The 21,460-nt window shown below is 47.7% G+C and overlaps 1 protein-coding gene across 2 annotated transcripts in view; it reads right to left on the bottom strand.

Moving 5' to 3' along the window:
- POMT2 (protein O-mannosyltransferase 2) overlaps positions 1-21,387 on the bottom strand; it is a 43,439-nt gene extending 22,052 nt beyond the window's left edge. For both annotated transcript variants that reach the window (XM_018053915.1, XM_018053916.1), the window contains exons 1-7: positions 20,857-21,387; positions 12,880-12,964; positions 8,320-8,424; positions 5,959-6,067; positions 4,208-4,316; positions 2,292-2,451; positions 496-602 (exon numbers count right to left, since the gene is read on the bottom strand). In XM_018053915.1, the coding sequence (XP_017909404.1) occupies positions 496-602; positions 2,292-2,451; positions 4,208-4,316; positions 5,959-6,067; positions 8,320-8,424; positions 12,880-12,964; positions 20,857-21,320 (1,139 nt within the window). In that variant the 5' untranslated portion in view covers positions 21,321-21,387. The remainder of the gene's footprint in view (positions 1-495; positions 603-2,291; positions 2,452-4,207; positions 4,317-5,958; positions 6,068-8,319; positions 8,425-12,879; positions 12,965-20,856) is intronic.

Raw genomic sequence — 21,460 nt, 5'->3', positions numbered from 1 at the left:
GTCATGGACGGACACAGGGGGTGGAGTCAGAGAAACGGGGGTCCAAACAACAGCTCCCCCGCTAGTCAGGTGAATTCATTCAGTCTCAACGTCTCATTTATAAATCAGGGATTTAAACAAATCAAAAGAACTGTTGTGACTAAATGAGATAATGTATACAAACACTGAGCACAGTTCTGACTCAGTCGCTGCCTTCTAAACGGGAGCTGCCGGTGTCGTCGTTATTATTATCCTCACTCCAGCTGTACGTGCTCAGGGTCCCCCATCCCTGTCAGCACAGGGGACCGTTTTTAGGGATAAGAGGCAGTTTGGCTACAAAGGCCTTCTCTTCTTCCTTCAGGCCAGGGTACCCAGAAAACAGAACCCAGGAGGAAACCAACCCTGGGTCCCCTTTGGGTCATCCAAGCCACAGACCTAGGAAATCATGCAGCTCCTCCATGGGCTTAAAGACAAGAGAAGGACAGAAGCGAGACACTGGCAAGGCTCTGGCGGTACCTTTTGTTCAGCACCATGAAGTGGACAGCGTAGGTGGCGATATAGAGAGCCAGTGGCAGCACTATGAGGCACAGGATGCGAGCGGTCAGGTGTTTTCCCAAGGTCACCTGCAAACAGAGTCAGTACTGGCGTTGGGCACAGGAGGCTTCACTATGCCTTATGCCTGATGTGTGTATTATTTCTAAGTTTTTACATGTAAGTCATTGGAGAAGGAAATGGCAACCCACTCCAGTATTCTTGCCTGGAAAATTCCATGGACAGAGGAACCTGGTGGGCTACAGTCCATGGGGTCGCAAAGAATCAGCCACGACTGAGCACATCAGCCCATATGTAAGTCATAATCAGAAACAACTGAAAAACTGGCCATCAAGAGAAAAAGGTATGTGGAAACCCTAAGCCTTCTTATAACACCCAACCAACCAAGCACTGCCGGGGGCTGACCCTTGCCAGCCCTCCGCTGCCTGTCCACAAGCTCACCCAGGGCCCTGGGCTGTCCCCAGACTGCTGACAAGGTGGGACCTGCATCTTCAGCATCATCACCCCTCACTCCCTCTCCCTCCCAGTCACACCAACACCCTGCACTTTCCCTACTCTTCTTGCACTGCACTGGCCCCACCCACCATGTGAACATGAATAAATGCCCCTGATCTTAACTTTGGGCCTCAGCTTTCCCCCAGGAGCCTTCCTGGAATGCCTGGGCCTGGGCTCGTGCCCTCCTCTGTGCTCTCACAGCACTTGTTGGCTGGAACATGACTTATATTTTTCTTTTCATTCTTATTTCTCTCTCTGTCTCCATTGTCTCTAGAGGGCAGGAATCTTGTTTTATTCATCTGCATGTTCTGGGTCTCACACTCAGTGGGTGGTCTGTCTATATTTTCTAAATGAACTTGTTGGGACTTAGGGCCAGAGGTGATGGAGAAGTGTTACAGCAGAGCAGTAGGTGTGGAGTCAGCCTCTCCTTTCTGAATCCTAGATCTACCTTTCACTATTTGTATGACCTTGAGAACAATATCACCTCTCTAGGTCTGGTTCCCTCATTTGTCAAGGGGGTAATAACTACCTGCCTCACGGGATTGTTATGAAGAGGAAATGAGATGATAAAGGTAAAGCATTTTCCATAATGCAGGACACAGAGTCTGCTCTTAATAAATAATACTGTAATAAACTATAAGGCCCTTCCTGGCCTCCAAGTCCGGAGACTCTGGGTCAGGAAGAGAAAACTGTGGTTTAGGAAGTCAGCCCACTGCGTTTACTCAAGCCCCATGCATTCAGCGTCTGCCACGCACACGGCTGAGCCCAGTGGAGCAGGAGCCCCTTGGATCATCCGCTGTTGCTCAGTCACTCAGTCGTGTCTGACTCTTAGCAGCCCCGTGAGCTACAGCACACCAGTCTTCCCTGTCCTTCGCCATCTCCTGGAGCTTGCTCAAACCCATGTCCATTAAGTCGGTGATGTCATCCAACCATCTTACCCTCTGACGCCCCCCCTTCTCCTCTTGCCCTCAATCTTTCCCAGCATCAGGGTTTCTTCCAATGAGTCATTTGTAGAGCATTTAAAAACCAATGCAGGAATGAAAGCCAAAAGAGAACCCCAAGGATGTCAGTCCATCCTCTCCATTTCTTCCTCTCCAGCCCGTTGGTCATGGCCCAGTCCCTGCTGCCTTGTGCCCTCCAGAGGGCAGCTGGATCCAGCCCGCCTGGGGCCCGGAACACAGCCATTCTGCCCCCTGCAGCAGAAGTGGAGAAAGGCCGCTGGCTCTAGGGAGCAAAGACATTTCTAAAAGTGCTTAGGTTCTCACCATTGAAAGACTGAGGTCTCCGAACAGGTGCCAAAGGTCTGAAAGGGTGTTCCACCCCACTTGCAGGATGATGAAGAGGCCAACAAACTTGACTCCCAGAGCGCCAGCCAGATTAACGCCGGTCAGGCTGAGCCAGAACCACCAGGGGGCAGAGAAGGGCCTGAAAACCAATAAGACATAGAGTTCAGCTTGGCAGCTGGAACCAAGCTCAATAGCAAGTGCAGCGCGGGGAGGGGCAGAGGTCCCCGGACTCTGAGAGGCTGCCCTGTGGCCTTTCTCGCGAGGGCTCCCAACCTCAGGGACCACACATGGCGCCGAGGCAGATGTGGTCTGTGTAACCCCAGAGACTGCAGGAGCACCGTGTAAGAACAGATTCTTCTGGGGAGGAGGGTCATGGCAGCCCTGGCTAAATAAGTAAGGGGCGTCAAATAAGCAAGAGCTTATTCTTCAGTGGTGACCAATCAAGTGGAAGAAAAAGGAAAATCCAGAGAAGCCCACTGGATTCAGGCGGCCTGTCCCCCATAAAAGGCAGCTATTACTGAGTGTTACTACGTGTTAGGCATTGTTCTGAGCACTTTACTAGTGCGTGCATGGGTGCGCAGTCATTCAGTCGTGTCCGACTCTCTGCGACCCCAATGGGCTGTAGCATGCCAGGCTCCTCTGTCCATGGGATTTTTCCAGCAAGCATACTGGAGTGGGTTGCCATTTCCTCCTCCAGGGGATCTTCCCAACCCAGGGATGGAGCCCGCATCTCCTGCATTGGCAGGTGGATTCTTTACCACTGAGCCACCAGGGAAGCCCCATGGAAGCCCCATTACCACACCCCGTATTAACCCTTTAACTTTCACTACAACCCCATGGAGGCAGAGCCTGTCATCAGCCTCTTCTTCCAGATGAGGACTTGAGGTACAGAGAGGTCATGTAACAGCCACCAGCAGTGGAGCACGGTGCTAAGCCAGGCGGTTGATTCCAAGGTCTGCTGTATTAGAGCACTTAGTGCTCAGAGCTGCAGACCCCCAGGTTCCACAGCCTCGCCCCCACCAGAGCAAATGCACCTTAACAGTCAAGATCTATGTGTTCCTGAACCTTCAGCTCTGGGCACAGTACCTGGCACATAGTATGTACTCAAGAAATGGCAGCTAGGAGGTGATATGGTGCAGGCAGAAGATAAGCCAAACCCAGAGAGAGCTGGAAGTCATGGCCTGGCTGCCATGAAATCAGGTTGCTTCTGGAAAAGCCTTGGCAGAGCCAGTTGTTTTGGTTCAGATGCAATGACCTATTCTACTCTCTTAGAGGCGAAGGATGATCTGGAAAGGACTCTTCTGGAAGAAGACCAGGCCCTCCAGAGCAGCTTTAGGACTGACCAGGGCCTGCAGGGATTCTCTTGATCCATGTGAACCCTTCAAGCCAACCTCTGTGTACATCATTCCCATCCTTGGGTCAGGACTGAGGGCAGGGAGACAAACAGTTCCCAGGCAACACCTACTCTGGTGCCCTCCCCTCTAGGACAGAGCACGTGAAGAATGAAGTTGTCCTGAGATCTCCTAACCAGCATGGTGCTCAGGAGTGGCTAGCTGGTGGGGTGGGGGAAGGCATTAGGACTCCTTCATTAAGTAACATAAACCCCTACCCAAATCCACCCTCATTGTAAAAATAACAAGACTCTTGAAAAAGACAACTGATATCTTCTTAGTCTTAGGAAAGCCAAAATAAAAGTTATCTATAGAAAACTTCTGTAAATCTATTTTTATAATCTAAAATGGGCAATCTAAAATATTTTTTTAAAGTATACTTGCCTGAAATTCAGCTTCAAGACAAGTCTTCTAGGCACTGTACCCACCCCAACCCTGGACATAATAGAAATTCTCAAGCTGCCACAGCTTCTGATACCCCTTCCCAGAGATGGTATTGCTGACCTGTTGGCACAGGAGTTGTACTTGACCATGCTCAGCATGGCAGCCATGATGAAGAACATCAAGATGGGGTCAAGGAGGATGTACTGGGACAGAGTGAGGCATCCTGTGTCTGAAAAACATGAGCTCAGTGGTCAAAAAGTGGAATCAGAGACAGGCCCCCCCTGAGAACAAAATACCCCAGCATTAAGAAACAGTCCCCCTTGGGCTTAACTGCACGTAAGCGTTTGTGCAGTCAAGATTAGATGGGCAAGTGAGTCAACTGGAAAGTGGAAGGACACAGCTTTGGGGTACACCAAAGCCCAATGATATCAAAGAGCATCTCACACTTTCAGGCCGTTGACCCCAGAAGGGATCGTGTCATTCATTCAGACAGAGTGATCCTGAGACAAGGGCTCTTGCTAACTGCCACCATCCAAAGTTCTGCCATCATGCTTACATAGCCACAAACTACATATACCCAGGATAGAATCTTAACCATTTCACATGAAGTCTCTGTTGGGAGTTGACTCTCCATGCAGGTGCTGATTTTTTTAAACAAAATTTCATTACATCATGGCCTGGCTTAAGTCTTTCAATGTCTTCCCATCTCACTCAGACTAACAAACTCTTCGAGATGGCCCTGGTCTCCCTACCCATCCAGCCTCCTCTGCTCTCAAGCTCTGCTCTGGCCTCAGCGTCTTGCTATTCTCTGAACCTCCCAAGGGCTGTCTCACACCAGGACCACAGTACATGCTGTCCCAGCAGATATCTGCTCAAGGCCGCCTCCTCAGGGGGCTCTTCACTGACCACCCTACCTAAAACAGAATCACCCCGTATTACTCTATTCCTTACTCTATTCTATTTTCTATGTTGTACTTACTCTTTAAAATGTTAAACTACAGACTTACTAATTTACTTGTTTATTTGTCATCTGCCCCATTAGTAAGCAAGCTCCATGATAGTCCTGTCTCATCAGCATAACCTCTGAGGCCAAGAAAGTGGCTTAGCACAAAGTAGATGCTTGAAAGTAGTTGTTGAATGAAAAATGAATAAATGAACTACTGAGGAGGGAAATTAAAGACCCAAGGAAAAAGCCACCAGTCCTCGAGAGGGAGATTCTATAATCTTGCAACCTTATCTGTCAGGGCAAAGTCAGAATCACCCCTAAAGTAACCATCTAAACTGGTTTGGACTTTTTTAAATGTTAAGCTCAATGAGGTCATGAATTCACTCTCATATGAGCCAGGCTAGCAACAGAATCCATTTCTACAGATCAACTCTCAATTATCCATGTGAGGATTATCCACAGAAATAATTTAAATTTCTATTTTGTTTTCCTCTGTCACCCAGCTGCCTTGGAGGCATATGCCCTTGCATTCAAGTGAAATTAGTTTAAGGAATGCAAACTAATCTTGCAGACTAAGACTAGTTGAAGTAGAACTGTAAGCCTCCTTCAAACACACACACACACACACACACACACACACGTATTATCCATTCCAAACTCAAATGCAGATAACTTAGAGATAATGTATTCCTTGGGATTACCCATACCCCCTCACACCTCCAATACTATAAAGGCTTGCTACATACAAGTACTCATATATGTAAGTATCACTAGTGAGTAAAAGGAAATCTGGAATACATTTACCCAGTCCTAAGGTTACTTCAGAACTGGGCCCACAGACAAGGATCTTCAAGTGCATTGATTTCTAGCTACATTCATAGAGTGGCAATCAATTTCGCAAGAAACGTGGTCCAGGACAACTTACCAAAGGTGAGGAGGGCGGCCGTGAGCAGCGCTGCTGGGAGAGACCGGGACAGCTCCAGCACAGTGAGGTAGGCCAAGGGGATGAGCATGGAGCCAAGGAATGCACAGAACTAAGGAAGGACAGGAAAGCAGTCAAGGGACCAACTAAGCAAAGCATCAGGGACCTACCTGACTTGGTACAGACTGGTCTTTTGAGATGGAGGGCCCTGATGACAGATGGCATGACTTGATGACTTTGAATATATTTAAATATGAAAGGGGTAGTGTAATAGTGAAGCATCAAATGAAGCAACATTTACGTTCCCATTGAGCACCAACTTGTGCACTGACATGACATCAGCGAAGTTCAGCCAGGGAGGTGTGGGCAGGAGGGCACACTGGTTTTAAGTGGGAGACTCTGGCATTGGACCAACCCATCACTGCTAGTTGTGACCTTGACAAAGTCATATCTCTGTACCTCAGCCTCCCCTTCTGTGAAGTGTTCCTACCTCAGACGGCGTACTTTTTAATTTTTATTTATTTGTTTAGCTTTGGCTGCACTGGGTCTGCGTTGCTGTGTGCAGGCTTCTCATTGTGGTGGCTTCTCTCGTTGCAGAGCACAGGCTCCAGGTGCGTGGGCTTCAGTAGTTCTGGTGCTCGGGCTTGGCTGCCCCGTGGCATGTGGAATCTTCCTGGAGCAGGGATTGAACCCATCTACTGCATTGGCAGGTGGATTCTTAACCACTGGACCACCAGGGGAGCCCCAGGGCTTACTTTTTTAGATAAAATGAGCTAAAGTTTATTACCACACAGAAAGTTCTTGATAGACGCTAGCTTCTGTTACAAAACTGGGTGTAAGGAGAGAAATAGCTCTCTGAAGGTATTTTAATATTTTAGAGAATTCTAATGCTATTTCTGCTTTTTCTCCCTTGGTCCTTTTATCCAATCACACCAGGAACCACTCTTTAATCTATAGGTTGTATTTTGATTTTACAAAAAAGACAGCTTGATGCTTTAGCAGTTGTTTTTCGGTTTGTTTTGTTTTTAACCACCAGTGTTCTCTCTATTCCCCTACCCTATCCATCGAAAGTAATTAGACAAACTCAAAGGAATGGAAATTCTCACATTTGGGTTGTCACTTTTTGTCAGCAGAAAGCAATGTGCCCTGGTGTGAAAGGCAATAGGCTGTTATATTTGGCCTTCTCACTTCCACAGCAAGTTCGTAGTCAGGCTGATATCCGATTCTGTATGCTTGGTGGTGATCAAACATCATTAGGAAGACACAGAATCACTCAAGAACTTGAGGGTAGTAGACAGTCCTTGTTTAAAACAGTATGATATGACTGCACAAGCAAGCCAATGACTAGAGTCCAAATAATCACATGACCTTTATCTAAACTGCTTTGAACTCCCTGAGGGAAGGGATTTGCAAATGCAACCCGCTCTGAGAGTTCCACACTGGAGGATGGTTCCTGTAGGTCCAATTTAGCTCTAGGTATGGGGTGCCCCGGAGAAGGAAATGGCAACACACTCCAGTATTCTTGCCTAGAGAATCCTGTGGAAGGAGGAGCCTAGTGGGCTGCTGTCCATGGGGTCGCACAGAGTCGGACATGACTGAAGTGACTTAGCACGCATGCTTGCATTGGAGAAGGAAATGCCAACCCACTCCAGTATTCTTGCCTGGAGAATCCCAGGGACAGAGGAGCCTGGTGGGCTGCTGTCTATGGGGTCACACAGAGTCAGATGCGACTGAAGCGACTTAGCAGCAGCAGCAGCAGCTGCATGGGGTATCCAGACACTTGGGTCTTCAGGCCCTGCCATTTTCTGTCAGGGCTGGTGCTGGGACTCAGGGCACAGTGGGACTGGGCAAACATACACTTCCTTTAAAAGACTAGAAAACCTACGTGTGCCTGAAATCTTCATGGGGAAAAGAGGGAAGAACCTGGTCACGGAGGGTGGGAGTGCTAACGTGTCAATAAAGGCCTCAGAGGGAGGCAGTAATGCAGCAGTTGCGGCCAGAGAGGAAGGACATATAGCCTGTCACTGTGCTGAGGCCCACATTAGGGCCGCAGCAGCCTCCTGGCCGCCTGAGGCCTGGGCTGCCCTCCGATCTGAAACCTGATGCCGCTTGTGGGCAGGGCAACAGGTGACAGGTTGGGCCTGCTCCCACCTGTGTCATCCCCGTATTACCTGTGTTCTCTCTAGCTCTTCTTACTCACCCCAGCTCTGAATCTTGACTACAGGGCATGGGTCCAATCACCTCCTCCTCCCCAAAGTCCCTTTTCCTAGACCTGCCACCACTTGAGGGCTTCTGACTGTTAACATTTCTGACTGACTGTGGCCCCAGGGTTCAGGCAGCCAATTGCAAGTCAGGAAGCCTTACTCCTCTCATTCCCATGTAGCTGTGATGCTCATAGTTGTCCCCAGGCTTCTGGAACAAAAAGGTGCCATCGTACCCGCTCAGGTAGCCGGCCAGACCAATCAGCATCTGAGGAGAGAGGCGGAACATAAAGATGAGAGGCCTCAGAGAGAAGACTCCGCCTCCTCCACACTGCCCTCCCAGCTGCACCCAGACCTTGGCTTCCCTGACAACCATCCACAGGAGGAGCCCCCAATATGACACTTTCTCTGGCAGCTGCTACAGAGCAAAGACTCTTTTGTTTACAGAGCTCACGGCTTGAAACAGATCCTCTCCTGTGTTAAGGCCAAGTCCTTGGGTACAGTGAAGACTGAGTACTTAAGAAGAAAATAACCCCAGTGTGAAGGGCAGGGCTAGTGAGGGGCTTCCTCATTCAGCCTTCTTTCACTTGCTATGAAGTAAAACACAACAGCTCATGGACGGAGGCTGTGGGCAGGGGCTGATTCCTGGGAGACTGCACCACTGAAAGGAAAATGAGGCTCCAAGTCAGGATGAGGAGCAAGGAAACAGGCCAAGTGGCTACACACCAGGCATAGAGAGAAGGGGAGAAAATGGGGAGCACATGCAGATGGATGCACCTCCCCAGAGCGGAAGGGAAAAGTCCCAGTGGAAACAAAGCCAGAAGGCTGGTTTCTCCTACTGCCAGTCTTCCAAAGGGAGGCCACCCTGGCACATCCCCAAACTGAACACATCAACTGCAAACTAAGCCTGTGAGTTGTGAATCCCTCAAAATGCTCGAGAGGATCGGCCTCTTCATTTCTCTTTCCTTGACCATCAATAGTGTAAAACTTGCTTTTTCACACATATAATCAGAAGCAGCTAAAACCTAAGAACTGTCAGCAAATACCAAGCGTCGGTAACAGCCCCAGGCTGCCTGGGCCCAACCCCTGCACTCGAGCTGGGCTGTGTGGAGGGAAAGCCTTGCCCAGCAACGCTGCTTCTGGGGGCTCAGATGTGGACGACTAACTCACTTTTTTCTCTAAGCAGTTCTAAACAGAGTCACTCTCCATAGTCCATGTCAAGACATAGAAACCAAAACTCAGCAGTAAATTAATATAAATCCTTATTTTAAAAAAAAAAAAGAGGAATCCAAGAGTCCAGAAGTTATATTTAATGTCAATTAATTTAATATAAAGTAATATAAGGTATTGAGAAGACGGAGCCATCTGAATACCCAGATGAACTTAAACTGAGAAGTGACAATCAAATGAATGTTCCTTCCCACCTGGGATCTCAGAGGAAAGCTCACCTGGTGCATAAATTCCCAGACAGCTGGGCTGGTGGCACAGCAGGAGGAAATGTACAGGTGACCTGGATCTCAGTGCCTCCCATATGAGGTCTCTGACTGGGGACAATACTTAGTACTCTGAACTACAAGTAATAAAGCCTTCCTTGCAGATGACTGTAAGGCTTAGAGCAGATGCCAAAGGTAAAACATCTGGTACTCTGCCAAGCATTCAACAATCACTAAAAATTCAGTTCCCTCTCAGTTCCAGTAAGGTTAAAAGTAGTCCTGAGGGGATTCCTAGGTGGCCCAGTGGTAAAGAATCCACCTGCCAATGCAGGAGACACAGGTTCGATCCCTGGTCTGGGAAGATCCCATATGCCGTGGAGCAACTAGGCCCATGAGCCACAACTACTAAGCCTTTGCTCTAGAGCTGGGAACCTCAACTACTAAAGTCCACAAGCCCTAGAACCAGCACACCACAACAAGAGAAGCCCCGCAACGAGAAGCCTGCACACTGTAATGAAGAGTAGCCCCCGCTTGCTGCAACTAGAGAAAAGCCTGAGCAGCAACAAAGATCTAGCAGTCAAAAATAAAAAATTAGAAATTTAAAAAGTGAAATAAAACTTTTTAAAAAAGCGTGTGTTAGTCGCTCAGTCATGTCTGACTCTTTGCAACCCCATGGACTGTTGCCCGCCAAGATCCTCCGTCCATGGGATTCTCCAGGCAAGAATACTGTAGTGGGTTGCCATTCCCTTCTCCAGAGGCTCTTTGCAACCCAGAGATCAAACCTGGGTCTCCTGCACTGCGGGCAGATTCTTTACCATCTGAGCCATCAGGGTAGCCCACTCTGCTGATTTTCTAACTCAAGAACTCATTCAAATCAGTATGAATAAGAGGAATTTACTAGAAAAAAATGCTGTCATAAAAATATAAAACACTAATGGCTAACAAACATACAAAAAAAATTTTCAGTTTAATTTAGGAAGACATGCAAATGGAAATACTTATATACCATTTTTTACTTTCAAATTGGCAAAGTTTTGACAGCGTGATCATACCAGTGCTAGCAATGAGGTGAGGGAAGCAAGTGCCCTCATACACTTTTGGTGGGAGTACATATATTATCACGTTTTGCAGGATAACTTAACAATGTCTAACTCAAATCTAAACGTGTACATCCTTTGCCTCTTCAGTTCAGCTGCTGAGGCTCTTTTAGCCACACCTGCACAACTATGAAAAGACAAATGTACAAGGAAGTTCACTGCATTATCTTTTGTAATGACTCAAAACTGGAAGTAACATAAACGCCCGCCAGTAGAAGAGAGGCAAAATAATTTATGGCTTACATGTATAATGGAATATTATATAGCCACTAAAAAGAATGGGGTACATTTTATATGCTGATCTGGGAAAAAAGTAAGATATATTTAAAATACAAGTTGCTCAATTTTAGTCTGTTTCTATTGGCATATATAATGTGCTGTTCATGTGTACTAATACATACATGTGAATAAATGCATACACACTTGTATTTGTATAAAGTTTCTGAGAGGATATATGAGAAAATGTTAATAAAGGTGGCTCTGGTGGCCTCTGAGGAATAGAAATGTGATAGAAGGTAGCTTTTGACCTTTTATTTCCTTCTATTTGAATCAAATTTCTTGTTATATGCAGGCATCTTTATTTCTTTTAAAGCACCTATTTCCCTGGAGCCCCTGGCACTCAGGGCTGGGGCCAGTATGAAGCAGCAGGCATTGGCCTCAGTACTATAGGAGAAAACTTCCTAGTCACCACTTCAAGGGGTTTTTGTTTTCAGTTTTTTTTTTTTTTTTTTTTTATGTGAAGCATTTTTTAAAAAGCCTTTATTGAATTTTTTACAATATTGTTTCTGTTTTATGGTTTGGCTTTTTGGACTTGAGGGCATGCGGATCTTAGCTCCCTGACCAGGGGCTAAACCTGCACCCTCTGCATTGAAAGGTGAAGTCAACCACTGGACCACCAGCTCCCATGGGGCTTTCTGAGTCTTTGACCAGCTTGGCTTCAGAACCTATGGAAGCTGCTTTGCTCATCAGTCTCTTTCAAGCAGGTAGAGCACAAGCAGACAGACTGCACTCCCTGGTGGCAGCCTTACAAAGAAGCCTCCCATGTCTCCCTTCACACCGGAGCCAGATGGGAGGAAGGGAAGGCTTCCGCAAAAACAACGCCGCCAGTGTTCTCACGTCTTCACTGCGCTGAGCACTCAGTTCAGTTCAGTTCAGTCGCTCAGTCGTGTCTGACTCTTTGCGACCCCATGAATCGCAGCACGCCAGGTCTCCCTGTCCATCATCAACTCCCGGAGTTCACTCAGACTCACGTCCATCGAGTCGGTGATGCCACACAGCCATCTCATCCTCTGTCGTCCCCTTCTCTTCCTGCCCCCAATCCCTCCCAGCATCACGGTCTTTTCCAATGAGTGGAAATGGCAACCCACTGCAGTATTCTTGCCTGGGAAATCCCATGGACAGAGGAGCCTGGTGGGCTATGTGGGGTCGAAAAGAGTCAGACACAACTGGGTGACTAACCAGCAGCAGCAGCACATACCATAAAATTCACCATTTTAAAGTGTACAATTCAGTGGCTTTTAGTTTATTCACAAGGTTGTGTGACCATCACCACTACCTAACTCCAGACTATCTCATCACCCCAAAGAGAAACTCCACACCCATTTGCAGTCACTGCCCAATCCTCCTTCCCCCTTGTTACTGTTGTTGTTTAGTCGCTAAGTCATGTCCAACTCTTTTGCGACTCCATGGACTGTAGCCCACAAGGCTCCTCTGTCCATGGGATTTTCCAGGCAAGAATACTGGAGTGGGGTGCCATTTCCTTCTGCAGGGGATCTTCCCCACCCAGGGATCAAACCCAGGTCTCCTGCACTGCAGGCAGATTCTTTACCATTGAGCCACCAGGGAAGCCCTGGCAACTACTAATGTAAATTTCTCCACGGATTTGCCAATTCTAGATATTTCATATAAATGGAATCATATATGTGGCCTTTTATTTCTGACTTCTTCCATTTAACATAATGTTTACAAGATTAGTTCATGTTGCAACATGTGTCAATACTTCTTTCTTTTTATGGCTCCATAATATTCTAACTCCATTTCTGAGCCCAGAGAACTCCTAAAAATACCAAAGGTTTCCCATGGAAACAGCTGTTCTGGGATGTCAGAGGGTTCTTTCTACAAGCCCACGAATTAAACCTCAACCTAAGACTGAGCTCCAACCCTTAGCAGCGTGCAGCCCACCACATTGCTCACCTTTCCCAGAGGTGGGTGCACATCAAAGAAGAAGGTGCGGTTGATATAGTAACTTCCCATTTTTCCAAAGTGAGTCTCATCCCAACTAAAAAGAAAACAGAAAGAGAAATGAAATTCTTAACATCATCATATAACCCAAATAGCCTTAATACAGCATGGTTAAATTTACAGTTAAAACCCAAGGCTACAAGTTTCAAGCAATTAATGAGAAAATCTGGATTTTAAAAAAGTGCTTTTAATGCAAGTAGTTTGAGGAAACAAGACATCAAGCTGGTCCTTAACCTGCATTTAGACAGAAGATAAAGGCTAGCAAATACCAACCTGTCATCATAAATTTAAGCTAAATCTATACTTTTTCTGTATCTTGAGTTTCTATTTATTTTAAAAAGGCAAAGAGTTTCCTATACTATAAAAAGTTTTGCAATAAGTTTTCTTCCAAGTCTGCTAACTTCTAACCCCAAGACTACTAAAAACTACGTTATTTTTGCTGTTACAAACTACACTGTGGGCTGGAGTCTGATTTTGCTCCCAACCTTGTGATAATTAACCTCTGACTGTGAATTCTGATCTTGCTATAATAATGGACATGAGTTTGAGCAAGCTCTGGGAGTTGGTGATGGACAAGGAAGCCTGGCACGCTGTAGTCCACGGGTCACAAAGAGCTGGACATGACTGAGCCACTGAACTGAACTGAACCAGTATATAAAAAGTGACAGCTTTCTCACTAAGTTAACAATCAATCTAAAGCCCATCTTCATTGCTGCTGCTAAGTCACTTCAGTCGTGTCTGACTCCGTGTGAACAAATAGACGGCAGCCCACCAGGCTCCCCCGTCCCTGGGATTCTCCAGGCAAGAACACTGGAGTGGGTTGCCATTTCCTTCTCCAGTGCATGAAAGTGAAAAGTGAAAGGGAAGTCGCTCAGTCGTATCCAACTCTTAGCAACCCCATGGACTGCAGCCTACCAGGCTCCTCCGTCCGTAGGATTTTCCAGGCAAAAGTACTGGAATAGGGTGCTATTGCCTTCTCTGAAGCCCATCCTCATTATTTACTTGCAAATTACCTTGCAAGGAAAGAAGTGATTCTAACACACTAGCTTTTAAACATAAAGTAAAAATCCTGTTCTTCTACAAAACCACAGTAAACCTTTCACACCCTACATGCGGGCTTTACAGTGGAAGGCCAGTTATCCAGCAGAACCTGGCCGTTTGTGTGTGTCAGTCTCTCCCTGCAGCTTAGAGGAGCAGTTGCTTTCCAGTGACTATCCATCCCCAGGTCAGCTTCAATAAGCAGTTATCGCTGACCTACAACATGAGGGGCAAAACACGCTCTTAGCAAAAATACAGGGTTCTTTCGTTTGTCTTACTCCCTGGGTCTAATAGCTAGGCAGAAGGGTAAATCTACTCCTACATCAGCTGAGCACAGGGTTTGACATGAAATGAGGATGGTGACCTGGTGACGTCAAACGGAGAAAATAACTTCCAAGCAGCGTGACAAACAGACTTGCAGAAAAAGAGAGCGATAGATCCGGTCCCAGCACTGCCACCCACTGGGTGAGCATGACCCTGCAAAGTCACTCACCATCTCAGGACCTCTTTTCTCATCTACATGAAGCAGACAACAATAGTATCTGCCGGTCCATCTCCCAGGGAGTTATCAAGTAACACACTTGAGAGAACTCTGCAGACTATAGTCCCACACATGCAGGGCACTATGTAAATTGTCCCAAGATTTGTGGTTAGTTTCAAAGTCTGTTTGGAAACATGCTGGTAAAGGAGTATAATATTTTTACTTTCAAGTAAAACTAGTAGTTATATTCACACTTCCTCTTGGCTTCCACTGCATGTTTGCAGTAGGAGATAGTCCTCCCAGGCTCTCTCCTGTTCCTACAGACCTTGCAGGATATGCCAAGAATGCAAGGTCCTGATAGCTCTTTACTCAGGCCATTTCTCTGGGTTATGCTTCCAGCAACCTAAAGGAAGACACAGAATCTCCCTCTGGGACAGCAAGCAGTCTGGTTTACTGCTTATTATAAAACAGCGGATTCCCCAAGCTCCATACACCTAGGCTGTGATGCAACCAACTGCATGTGCAGGCATTCACCCATGCCCAGGGCATCACATGGGGCACTAGGGGCAAGCGGAGCTGATGCCAACATACTGATGCCCATCCTGCTTGCTGTACTATGAGAAATGAAATTGGCTGTCTCTGACCCAGGACTTTGTCTCCTGACAGCATCCATAAAACAGTGACAGACTAACTGATTAGTTGGTAAGTAGGGTAAAAATAAGGGCTTCCCACATGGCACTAGTGCTAAAGAACCTGTCTGCCAATGCAGAAGACGTTGGTTCGATCCCTGGGTCCAGAAGATCCCCTGGAGAAGGGCATGACAACCCACTCCAGTATTCTTGACTGGAGAATCCGATGGACAGAGGAGCCTGGTGGGGTACAGTCCATGGGGTTGCAAAGAGTGGGGCATGACAAGTGACTAAGCATGCACACAGGGTACAAATAAAACCCTAAACCCTGATGAGCCAAGGATGCTGAGTTATAGCTTTCCTTAAGAGAAAGGACTTGCGCCCTCAGGGACAGGGGTAGGGGATGACAGAAGACTCCCTGGATCTGGTAGTAAATGCACTTGCCCAAGTGGTGGGGAAGGGAGGTAGCAGGAATCTTCCACTGGCCTACCTATGAACAAGGCTGAGTGGAGAGAGGCAGAAATGAAACAAACTGTCTGAATGCTGCCTTGGTTACTGCTCACATTATTCTGGGTAAAAGCAGGAAAAGATGTAATCACCAGTATGGGGCAACCAGCTGAGGAGCCCCAGTCAAAAGGCAATATGGATGCAGCTGAAGAATCACGGAGCTCCCAAAGCTTACCTTAATGGTACCCACAGCAAGGACCTTGCTATTCCATACAGAACTCTGGGTAGAGTGAAAATATTGAAAGGTCCTTGGATGAGCTGTGTGCTCAAGCTCAAAGTGTGCCTTGCTCAGAGATTCGGAGCCACTCTGTCCCTCTGGGTCCCATGATCCCGCCCCTCTGCCACAATCTGAGCTGCTTCAAAGAGAAAAACGACGAAAGGTGAGGTTAAGGTCTCCCTGTCCCTAAAGGGGACTATAAAGGCCACACATACCCATCTTAGCATCATGAGGAGAGGGGACTCAAGCTCAAGGTCCTGTTGGATACAGGAGCACCCTAGTCAATCCCTTAGAGTTTTGGAGACAATCTGCCAGGTGCAGGGGTTACCAAAAGTGCCAAGGACTGCAGGGAGGACCAGAGCAATGAGCACAGGGACTGAAAGAAGAGGGTCCCTAAGCCCAGGGGCTCACCAGATACAGGAAAGTAAACTGGGAAGAAGTGGGGCAAACCTATCCAGGGACTACAGGGAAGAAAGGCTTCCTCCTGCCCCCTGCATCCAGCACTGCCCAGACTCCCCACCTGGGAGTGGCGTAATCTCTAGGTGGCTGGCTGTAGCTCCCGATGCAGGCCGATTAGACTTGTTAGTTCAAAGAGCAGGGAAAGCACCCAAATTTAACTGACAGGGTCTAAGCCAAGTTCCTATCTGGGAAGGGAAGGTAAAGTGCCATTGTGGGTGGGGCCCTTGAAACTCCTGCTGTGGCTCCCACTGCTGAATGCATAGTTGTATTTATCCTATGCATGTCAAAGATTATCCCATTCAGGGACTGCTGTATAGTGAGAGGTGATCCTGTCTCCTCCGAAGGGGTCCTAGAGAAACAATATAATCACAAAAAAGGGACCAGCGGGCAGGTTCTCTATGAAAGCAATGCCATCTGCTGGACATAGGCTTCAAGTACATACCTTTTTAAAGAAGCAACTATCAACCTACTCCTGAACTCTTGTTGAAATTAAGAGCCTGAACCATAGTCTTTGGCCTGATCATGTTGCTTTGAAACTGGCTAGCAAGGAAACTGCTCAGTAAGCCTCGTTGGTGAAACGGAAGTGGTATATTCAAGAGCATAGCTGGCCTGGCCCTAGAAGTATCTTGATTTTTCAAACAGAGGTGTTAGCTGTCCCTTTGGAAGAAACTATCTTCCACTCCACTACCTGCAGCAAAGCCCCTGACTCAGTGAGGTCTTGATTCCCAGAGTTTCCTCTTAATGTTTGTGACTGGCTTACTGATGGTTTGGCTAAACTAAAAGCTGATGGTAGCCACAGGGCAGCAGCTATCATCCAGCCCCACTGACAACTCTGGAAAGATGACTGCAAAAAGGGTTCACTGGCACAATGCACTGAATCAAAAGTCAACACCTGTGCCTTAGATGATATTCTTAAGAAACAGACAAGTAATATTTTTACTTATTCTTAGGCTTTTGCCATTGGCCTAACCATCTGGTGTGTCAGTTGGAAGGCTACATATATTAAGAAATTTAAAGCCCCCCTCTTTGGAGCCAATCATGGCTGCCTGTCAATGGGACAATCTGGATCTCTCATGAAGATACACCCTCAGTAAAGGCCAGTATTTTAATAAGATTGATTAGAATCAAGCTGCTGATCAAACCTGCACCATCCTGACCACTGCCATCGCTGCCAGGATACCACCTGCTGCCATCAACACACCGGGCATGGAAATACATCTACCACCATGGAGGCACAAAGTAAAGGGCTGTCTGTTTCCAAAGCAGAGGCCGTTGCTACATTGCGGGAACTTGCGCTGCCGAACAAAGGCTGTCCTGTTTGTCTTGTAGTAAAGGAAGCCACACTGCATGGGGCACTGACCCTGCCCACTCCAAGGAAACTGGCCATATCAGGACTTTGTTCCCCTCTCCAGGCTATCACTGGTGCCCTGCAGCTGCTGCCACCTTTTCAGGTTACAGTGTTGATACCGCTATTCCAGTCCAATCACCTTCCTGTAGACATACCACTGTGGCCCTTGAAACTAAACTGTCATGTTTTCAGCATTCCAAACCATCTACAGTCTGAAAATGGTGTACCTTTTTTTTTTTTTTGCAATGGCCCAGCAGTCAAATTATCCAATGACATTCCAACTCCAGACCATCCACAGGTATCTGATGTTGTCAAGCACTAAACAGTCTTCTCAAAAAGATTTCTGATTATACTTCCCTCACCTCCACTTGGTTCATACACTTCAGTCACATAGTTTGGCCACCTAAAACTAGGTGTTTATCTCCTCTTGGCCACCAACTGGGTAATGATCAAGAAAAAAGGGTGGAGTATTATAAAAACCTATTGGAAAATTTGAGATTCTTCCTTGACGATTCCTGGGCTTGGTTTGTCTCCCTTAACAGCAACTCCAGATCAGTCTGGGGGTGAGGGGTAGGGGTGTGGGATTTACAGGATTCTAACTTAATTCTAGTTCAGTTACTTAGATTTTCTCATTGGAGTGAGGTTAAAAATAAAGGTCACTTGGTTGAGTACACTGCTTGTGAAGACCCTCTACAATAGCTCATGTGGGCCAAGGTGGGAGGCATAATAAGCCTCTGTCAATTTTCTGACAGTGCTCATGGCAGAAAGCTCTGGATATTAGTAGTAGGCAATAATTGGAGTAAAGGTGAAATTATAGGTACTAAGTGGGACACAGGGATTATATGGCAGTGGGAGGAAAGAAATAACCTTGCCATCTAGGGAAAGAACATCTTAGGCCCCTGAAAATGTAAAGAGAAGGGAAATAATGAATGCTGTTTATCTGCTAGGCCCAGAGTCCATACTGCCAAAACACTATGGTATAGTTAAGGCACCTGGCAGCTGTATATAGCAATAGACCTGCTGCTGAATCAATCACCCTGCTATGAAATCAGAAAGACTCGTGTACATGGCCAGTCTTGAACTATTCTCATGTACCTGACGATATCAACATTAATCCCCAACATGAATCTCCCTTCACATGTGTGCAAAAACACAGAATGACACCACCTTTATCAGTATGCATGCATGCTCAGTCACTCAGTCATGTCTGACTCTTTGCAACTCCATGGACAGTGGCCCACCAGGCTCCTCTGTCCAGGGGATTTCCCAGGCAACAATACTGTAATGGGTTGCGATTTCCTCCTCCAGGGGATCTTCCCAACCCAGGGATTGAACCCAAGTCTCTTGTCTCCTGCATTGACAGGCAGATTCTTTACCACTGAGCCACCTGGGAAGAATGACTGATACAAATTCATATGCTTCTCCTGACACCCTAGGGACCTTAGGTTATACCTTATATACTGACTGACACTGCAACTACTCAGTGACACTCACTGCCCATGTGGTTTAACCAAATCACTGAAATGGTGGTCTAAACCAAATCTGATGGCAATCCCAATAAAATTTAATAGAAAATCCTGAACTGCAGGGACACGCACCCCTTCAGGTAATATGTTAGAATGTAAGAAAGAATGGGCCTTGGAATGTCTTTCCATTGGGCATGTGAGTTGCTTTATTAATGAGAGAACTCTTAATTATTGGCAATGACACCAAAAATCAGAGGTCAGTCTAAACATCTGTGTACAGACCATAATGGATAATAGACCAGACTTAGATTACATCCCAGCTATCTGAAATAAGACTTACTGGTCCTTCCTCCCCACTCCTCCACACATATAATTCTTCCTAGGTGGCTGAATCCAGAACCCTGGAGGGCATAGGTTAATATTACAGGTTGGCCTCACCCTGCTGCTTTGAGTCCTAGTGACAGCAGCCTTAATCAAGTCTTGTATAAGATAAATTAAACAGACTTGGTCTATGCCTCTGTGAGTCAGGCTACCCAGAGTAGCCAATGGAGCTTCACATTCATATGAAGATTTGCTAGAAGCCAAGACAGCTTAAAATCAAGCGGTGAGCATGTTGGGAAAGACAGTCCTCCATGGCTCTCTTGTACTTCCACATATCTCGCTGGATATGCCCAGAATTCAGGGCCTTGATTACATTTTACCTGAACCATTTCCCAAAGTTGTGTTTGCATCCAGCAGCCTTGAGAAATGAGATAACGTCTCTCTCTAGGACAAAAATCATGCTTGCTTATTGCTTGCTATAAAACAGTAAATCCCTTGGGTCTGTTGTTCCTTAGATGCAAGGCAACCCACTGTGTGCGCAGTCATCCATCTGAGCCCATGGCGCCACCATGTGGGGTTTTCAGGCCATGAGAAATTGAATCCAACTTGCCCACATTCATCCTGCTTCCTCTGCCATGAGTAGTAAGTCTTTTGACTCTGACCTAGGAGTCTCATATCTTCGGTCAGCACTTATGAAATAATAACAAGCTAATTCCTTAGTTTCCAAGTGGAGTAACCTGATAATCTGTTAGCTTGCTTTTTAGTCAAGGAGTTCCATTTCTACCAACCTCTACACTTTCTCCTCAGTGATGCAGAGAAAACATAGTATCACTTTTTGGCCAAACACATTAACCATTTTCAGATCATATAAAACTCTTCCTCCTTCCAGCGGGAGACTCTTGAAGTTTTTTAAATGAATTTGACTCCTGCAACCCAGTTCAACAAAATCTTTAAGAAAATATGTCTATCCTCACAGGATGGAGGAGAGATAGCCAGGTGGGGCCCTTGTTATCACCCATGGACACACAAGTTGTTCAGATTCTTAGAACCTGTTAGGAACCAGTTAGGAACATTCCCACCCCCCACCACCCCGCCCTCTGAGGCGCGGATACCCTGCAGATTAGGAACTCGTGCTTAGGAAATTCTATACTGAGGATTTCCAATTCTCCCGGGAAAGTTCAGAGCATCTTTAAAAGCCACGTGAGGCACTGCAGCATAATCTGCAAGACAGGAAGACTCCTTCCTCACATACTGAGGAATCCCACTGCCACCCACCAAAGCAAAAATCTATTCCTTCTCCCGAGGGTGCCAGAGGCCACCACCAGCAACCTGTATCCCCACCCTCCAGCGGGCCCCGCCCCTCCCACTGTGAATCCCGCCCCTCCGCGACCCCGGGCCAATGAGAAGGCGCGCCCCTCCTTCCGCGTGGCCCCGGTGCCCGCCCAGGCCCTCTCAGCACTCACCAGATGTGCGGCGGCTGGTCCAGGCGGTGGAAGCGGGTGGCGAAGGACGTCAGCGTCACCAGGGCCAGGAGGGCCCACCGGCCGGCCGCCTCGAAGCGCCGCGAGCTCGGAGGAGCAGGCCGTTTGGGGCTCCGCGCTGTAGCCGTCTCCGTGGCCACGTCCCGGCCCGCGGCCCGAGCCGCCTGGGACCCGCATCGGCCCCTCCGGGGGCGCAGTTCGGATCCCGCCAGGCCTCCGCCCGCGGCCGGCGGCATTCTTCCCCTCCTTAGGATGGCCCTCCGGCCCGTAGACACGCTGGGTCCCGCGAAGCGCCCCGCCAATAAGTCACCAGGGGGCAGCTCGGGGTGCCCTGGGAAATGTAGTTCCCTGCGCCGGCTCCGCGGCACCGGGCCCCGGCCTCTGGGGTGGGCGGGGAGGGCGCTCGCCGCCCGGGCCGCTAGGAGGCGGCTAGTGGCGCACAGCATGACGCGCGGGCGGCGCCGGCCCGGAGAAAAGGCGGGCTCAGGGAGCTGCGGCTCCCAACGGCGCCGGGGCTGGGGGCGTGGCGGCGAGGCGGGCCGAGCTACCCGAGACCTTGGGGCGCATGCTCAGCCAGCCCCTCGCT

Source organism: Capra hircus, chromosome 10 (assembly GCF_001704415.2).
Source record: "Capra hircus breed San Clemente chromosome 10, ASM170441v1, whole genome shotgun sequence".
Taxonomy (NCBI): Eukaryota; Metazoa; Chordata; class Mammalia; order Artiodactyla; family Bovidae; genus Capra; species Capra hircus.
This window is presented reverse-complemented; position numbering and strand designations above follow the sequence as displayed.